Source organism: Arctopsyche grandis, chromosome 9 (genome assembly GCF_051622035.1).
Source record: "Arctopsyche grandis isolate Sample6627 chromosome 9, ASM5162203v2, whole genome shotgun sequence".
Taxonomy (NCBI): Eukaryota; Metazoa; Arthropoda; class Insecta; order Trichoptera; family Hydropsychidae; genus Arctopsyche; species Arctopsyche grandis.
Window position 1 is genome coordinate 32315532 of NC_135363.1, and position 7205 is coordinate 32322736.

General features: G+C 30.7%; 1 protein-coding gene across 1 annotated transcript; it reads left to right on the forward strand.

The window, feature by feature from the left end:
• Window positions 1-1583: 1583 nt before the first annotated feature.
• On the forward strand, window positions 1584-6862 carry LOC143917358 (uncharacterized). Its single transcript, XM_077438838.1, has 4 exons — window positions 1584-1766; window positions 3774-3817; window positions 3893-6784; window positions 6858-6862. Exons 1-4 carry the CDS (start codon window positions 1693-1695, stop codon window positions 6860-6862), a joined length of 3015 nt encoding a protein of 1004 aa, XP_077294964.1. The 5' UTR covers window positions 1584-1692.
• Window positions 6863-7205: the final 343 nt, after the last annotated feature.

The following is a 7205-nucleotide window of genomic DNA, read 5'->3' on the forward strand; positions in this document are numbered from 1 at the left end:
ATTTATAATACACCCATATATATTAACTTGAAAAAACTGCATTACTAACAAACTAACCAGTAGATTCTATGACAGAATCACTAATAACCATACTAACACACTTGTGAAGAGTCTCGGTGATTACAACTAAATGTCTATACCCTTCAGGTATAACACACAGATTACCTAAACACAATCTACTTTAGGTCATCGACTTTAGAGTCTTTAATTAATATTATGTATTATGAGCATTTATAAGAATTGTAAATAGGTTTTTGAGCCCTTTTTCCTATTACGCTGTACATATTAACATTAGAATAATATAATACTTTAATTACTAACAAAAATAAATTAAAATTGTAAAATAGAAAATAATCAGTAGATCAATAGCTATTAAAATAGATATAAGATGCACTGAGAACATAATTTAGTAATATAATAAAAAGCATTTAAAAACAAATCAAATTGAACACAATAAAAACGAGTCGTGTAATCATTCAATATCTAGGTCACTTTTAAATAAAAATAGTTCAGATGATTCAGAACTTTTAATGATCGCTTCTAGCTGTCATTAAAAAGTTAAAGCCTCTGATTTTGATGAACAGCTATCAACTTAAAATTTTTGTAAATTATGTTTTTAATATCACAAAACGGGCATTTTAATAATTGATTTATATAAATGAACAGGGGCTGTTTTGGTTTATGATCTGCAATACGATGTGCCTATTATACAAGATGTTTACGTTGTTTTGCCTCGACGAATGATTTGTATATTTTCTCTTCCGATATTTACTATTGCTAAGACGTTAAGCGTAATCTCGACCTTATTTTCATGCTGAAAATATTACGCAAACCTACCGCATAGTCTATGGAAATTTGCCAGACATTTTGGACTTTTCCCCTTGCGCTCTGCTCTATTGTTTTATTTTATTTGATTTCTTCCCCATAATAAATTTTCATATTTTAAGCGTGGAAAAGCTTACGACGGTTTTCGGTAGTGGTAATAAAAATAACACATATCCTTCTCGACCTCCACTTTTCGCCCAGTCGATAGTCAATAACCTAAAAAGCTCGTTCGAAACGAGACGAAAAAAAAGCGAGCTTCCAATTTCGCCTCGTAAATCGCATCTGAAGATACGAAAATTGCGAATAATTCTCAAATTCAATTTTTACGACTTCTTTTCCAGCCTCGGAATTAATCGACGCGTCTCCTGCGCCCGAAACAAATATAATATATTATAATAGTTGAATTTTATTTTTTCTGAAGACACCTTTATTTTTTTTTATTGCGCTTTTGTGTTCGAAGAGATAAAAGTTGACCTAATTCTTCCTTAACAGTTTATTGAGACGTATTTTATGGCTTTCTATAGAAATTCTAACCTTTCTAGAAAATAAATCACTTTTTACAAGATAAAAAAATGAGCTGAGTTTGCGTGAGGTGAATTCTGATTCGCACATTGATAATTTTTTTTTATTTATTCAGTGACTGTTTTGAAAATTGCGCCAAACTTTTTTGTATCTGATTACCTATATTTTATCATGATGATTACTTCAAATGATAAGATACTATTTACTTATATATGTAAAGACTCCCATTTATTTTTGCACTCGTGCATTTTTTCTAATACAGTGACTGTACTCATTAATTTATATAGAGTTTATTTAAATCTTTGATTATTCAAGACATGTAATTTTCTTATAATAAATAATACAATGGCGATCCCAGAAATTGCCCACACCAATCTAAATCACCTGATTAGTGAAGAATCCAGTGATATCACTGACAGGTATGTACTACACTATATTGTTTTTAAATTAAGGCGGATTTAGATATGTATGTATGTATATATTTTTGAATCTGGATAACTTGATGTATATAAATATTTTTTACACCAGTGCCGTTATCATATAGAGACATAAATACATACATACATATCGTAATCGATAATTTGATAGGCATAGTAGATAATAATGCATATCTTATCGAATATTTCTTTAAGTTGATCCCAACTATATAAAACAATTATATATATATCTTGTTTTGTTTTAGCTTCAAAATATAAGTAGTTAAATTTGTGTAAATATAGATGCTAGTATAACATACATATAAAAGTCACATTCATCGTAAATTCCGTAACAATTTCTACATTTTTATTGTATTTGTCCAGAATTTAAATATTGGTTTTATGTTTTACTAAAAACATTTTTAATTTATTATCTTTTAATTGTCCCAAAAACCACGTCAAATTTACTGCTAAATATACTGCAAAATATGGATAAAGATTATCTATCGTTTGCCAAAAGATTCCAAGGCATTTAAATGTGCCAAGAATAGTTTAAATCATATAAAGCATTTATATAATATATACACAAGGTCATTTTTACTTTATCTATATACGTAGTAACAATTGATGAAGTTTTGTGATCATGCAAAAATTCGAACTCGAGATTTTGACTGATTCGAACTCAGAATCGATTACTGATCACGTTTTCATGATCTAGAAAAAATGTGTGTTTGTCTGTGTACTTTGGGGATTTTTTCAACACCGTTTGTCATATCGAACTGAAACTTAGTATCGGTTACTGAAATTTTTATCGACACTACGTACATTTTTTTCAAATTTTTAAGTTGACCGAAAATGGTACCTCCCCTTATAGGTGTCCTCTTTTTTTTAAGTTTTTGAATTCGATTTTCTCCCAAACTACTAACTGAATCGGTCTGAATTTTTTTTACATGTACAAGAAATAATAATTTTTATAATTTTATATTTTTTGAATATTTTTATCTGAACCGGAAGTAGTACTTTTACTCTAGAGAATCGAGGTTTTTTATGTTTTTCTCAAAAGCCTTTTGATGTATCGAACTGAAATTTCATATCGATCAGTTTAAGCTTAATACCAAGCTATGTATAAAATTTGGTAAGCGTCCGTCAACCGAAAGTGGCAGTTTACTCTTGTTCGATTTTTCTTCCACTATTTTTTTCGACCCCTTAAACATGTGTGGTCTTCACGAAAAAATTCAAGTATAATTCTTGTATCAATGTGATTAAAATAAAAAAAAATCATTAAATTTAATAAACCGGAAGTGGGATTTTTTCCCTTCCGGAAGCTTCCGGAAGGAAGGTCAAAAATGTTGTCGCCTGGATCCTGACCACACCCCTGAACGTATTAATCTGAAAATTTATATTTGTATTATTTATGTACTAACTTAGATTTGGTTACGTTTTGGTCAGAATTAGTAAACCGGAAGTAGTATTTTTTTTTAAAACAATATTTCATTATTTTATTTTGACCTTTTATGTTATTTTTATCCTCTTAATATTTAATGTGTATAATAATTATACTGATTTTAAATAATAAAAAAAATTTGAACAAAATTCGACAACCGGAAGTAGAACTTTTGTCTTGTGCAAGTATTTGCATATATTTGCGCTCAATTTGTATCGCTATCATAGTTATTAGTTCAATATCGAATTTTGTTTTGTAACCTTCTTATATTCCTCAAATACATAGATAAAGTCATGGGTTGGTCACACCCGAATTTTTTTATGTGAGAACTGTTTTTTTATCCTAAGATCAAAGAAAATTGATGCTTTGGAATGCAACCTAATTAGTATTGTTTTTGTTTTGCAGTCTTAAATATTTTTTAATTCTGAAACAAGGATTTAGAGTTACAATAAATAAATCAATATTACATTAAATTCAAGACAAAAAGGTTTTTATTTTAAACGTGACCCTGCCCTATGTATTTCACTATTTTTCCTCATATTTACTAATGGTGTTTATTCATTTAGAAATTTAATTGGAGAAAAAATAATTGAAAAATCTTCAGTCAATGGTAAGTACGACTTTGGTATTTTAATTGAAATTTTGAATGCAAATATCATATTTAGTTAAGTATAAATATTAATAGGAAATCCGAAGATGCAAGCGGAAAATGCGTTCCAGAGTGGTCGAGACTACGAAGGACACATAGCCATGCTTTTCATTTTGAGAGGTGCTATTAACAAGTACAGATTCGATGTTGGCGTTGAAATTGACGAAGCTTATAAATTTGACGATTTGCTATTTCTATACCACAAAGAAGGAAAAAAATACAGCAGGTGTCTTCAGGCTAAATACACCACAGCGTCAAAGAAAAAGATCGACTCAATGGGCTTACTAACAACTGAGCAGAGTGATTTTAGTATTGTCAAGTACTTTTTTTCATTTAAGGATTTGGTGCGGGAAGATTATTTTCACGGAGTAACCCAAAAAGACCTCATAGTCTATACGAATTTTCCTTTAGATAAGAACAACGTAATAGGACCCAAAATGATCGTATCCGATGCGTGGAAACAATTTAAATCGTTGACATCCGTTTCTGATATCAAAAAATTAAAAGATGTGTTGGTGCCTATAGTCGATTCTGATGACATTCTTGATGTGAAAAATGACAAGTCTTGTCGTTATAAGTTTGATGATAAATTAACAAGCATCTTGAAATCCAAGGCAAATGAATATAATTTAACTAGGCTCGCACAAGCACTTAAAGATTGGCTATTGAATAATAAGGATATTCAAGAATTAGAACACGTCATCAAACCATATTGGAAGTTTTTAGTTGAAAATGTTTTGGACGTTGGCGAGAGCAGGTTCCGGGAAAGTTTCTCACTGATGAACAAGAAAAACATGACGAAGGAGGCTCAATTATTCAGACAGAAGTTGGTGGAAGAAATTGATCGCATTAATAATAAAAAAAGCAACAAGGGAGGCTTAAAATTAAGTATCGATTCTTTGAACGACAGGGTGAAAGAAATCAAGGAGTTTCCAAATTGGGAATGCTCAAATGAAGAATTTGAAATCGACAATGTGTATTACGAGAAAGTTCTAGTTGTGTGTTTGAAAACTTATGGAAAAGAACACGTAGAGACTGCCAATGTTTTAATGAACTTAGGCATCGTAGAAATATGTTTAGGTAACTATAATTCGGCAAAATTGCAATTCCAAAATGTCTTAGCTATCAGAACGAAAAATTACGGCGAAGATCATATAGTCACGGCTACCGTGACTTTAAATATGGGCAAAGTGGAATTAAAATTGGGCAACTATGCCGTGGCAAAATATAATTTTCAAAAAGGGCTAGACGTGCGTTTGAGGACCTATGGAAATGAACATTTAGTAACTGCAAGTGCTTTGATGTCCTTGGGTATTATAGAATCAAAATTGGGTAACTACAAATCAGCGAAAGCTCATTACGAAAAGGTGCTAGCGATACGATTGAAGCAATATGGAACATATCACTTAAATACTTCTACTATCTTATTAAATTTGGGAGTCATAGAATCAAAACTAGGCAATTACAGTGTTGCAAAAGAATATTATGATAAAGTATTGGATATTCGGCTTAGATTTTTTGGAGAAGAGCATTCAAAAATTATAAACATATATTTAAACCTGGGAGTTTTAGAATCAGATTTGGGTAACTACAGTGCTGCGAAAAAATATTATGTGAAAGTTTTAGCAATTAGTTTGAAAGCTTTTGGAAAAGACCACACAAGAACAGCTCAAATTGTTTTTAATTTGGGCAGTGTAGAATTAAAATTGGGCAATTACAGCGTTGCAAAAACCCACTTCTTAAACGTGCTAGCGGTACGTTTGAAAAGTTATGGAGAAAATCACGTAGAAACTGCCAATGTTATATTGAATATAGGTATTGTTGAATCAAAATTAGGTAACCACACTTTAGCGAAAGCTCATTATGAAAAAGTGCTGGCAGTGCGTTTATCAAATTATGGCGAAGATCATACAGAAACATCGTCTGTATTTTTAAACTTGGGTAATATAGAGATAAAATTAGAGAACTATGATGGAGCTAAAATTCATTATGAAAAAGTTTTGGCAGTGCGTTTGAAAAATTATGGGGAACACCACGTGCAAACTGTTTCTGTTTTAATGGGCTTGGGTGATGTAGAATTACATTCAGGTAATTATATAGCAGCAAAAGTGCACTACGATAAAGCCCTAGAGGTTTTTTTGGAGGCTTACGGGGAAGATCACGTAAGAACTGCTGATGTAAAATATAGTTTGGGAATAGTTGAATCTAAATTGAGAAATTTCGTTGCGGCTAAAAGACTTTATGATGAAGTTCTAACGGTAAGTTATAGGGAAAATCATATAGACACTGCTAGTGTATTATTGTCTTTGGGAGATGTTGAATTTGATATGGGCAACATCGTTTTAGCGAAAGCTCATTATAAAAAAAGCTTGGAAGTACGTTTGAAAAATAATGCAGTACAGCCTTTAGAAATTTCCGCAAATTTATTAGGCTTGGGTAATGTTGAGTTAAATTTAGCTAACTATTCCGCAGCAAGAACATTTTACGAAAAAGTGTTGGAAATTCGTTTGATGCATTTCGGAGACGATCACACAGAAACTGCAGTGGCTTTGATGGGTCTAGCCAACGTTGAATTTAATTTGGGTAACTACAATGTGGCAAAAGCTGAATATGAGAACGTATTGGAAGTGCGTATGAAAAATTACGGGGAAGATCATATAAGTACTGTGGATGCTTTAATGGGCTTGGGAAATGTTGAATTAAGTTTGGAAAACTACGAAGCTGCAAAGGTTCATTTTGAAAAGGTAATACCAGTGTATTTAAAGTTTTTTGGAGAAGATCACACAGAAACTGCTAATTGTTTATCATATTTAGGTAGAATAGAATGCAATTTGGGTAATTACGTTGCGGCAAAATCCCATTGCCAAAGAGCATTGACTGTGTTCTTATCAAATTACGAAAAAGAAAATGCAAATCCTGTAATTACAGGTAAGATTCTAATAACTTTAAATATTGCAAGTAAGTGTTTAGAACATACACAGTGAGTTTTGTATCAAAATAGGTTAAACTTATAACCGAAATCTGTTTATAATTTTTTAATATACAATTTAAGTAATGTGTATAAATTTAAGTAACGTTATAAATCGTCTGTTTTAAAAGTTTGTAAATTAAACTATGTAAATTGATGTTTATTTTGCTTGCATTTTAAAAAAATGAAATGAATGTTAAAAAAAAATCCCGTATATTTTTAATGTATTGTACATGTTTAAGTTAAATTGTAAACTTATTAGTTAATATATACATTCACAATAAAGTGTATATTTACAAATGTACATATATTGTCTATAAAAACCCAGCTATAGTATACACGGAAGAATGAATTTACATACATATGTATTAACCTGTCAAT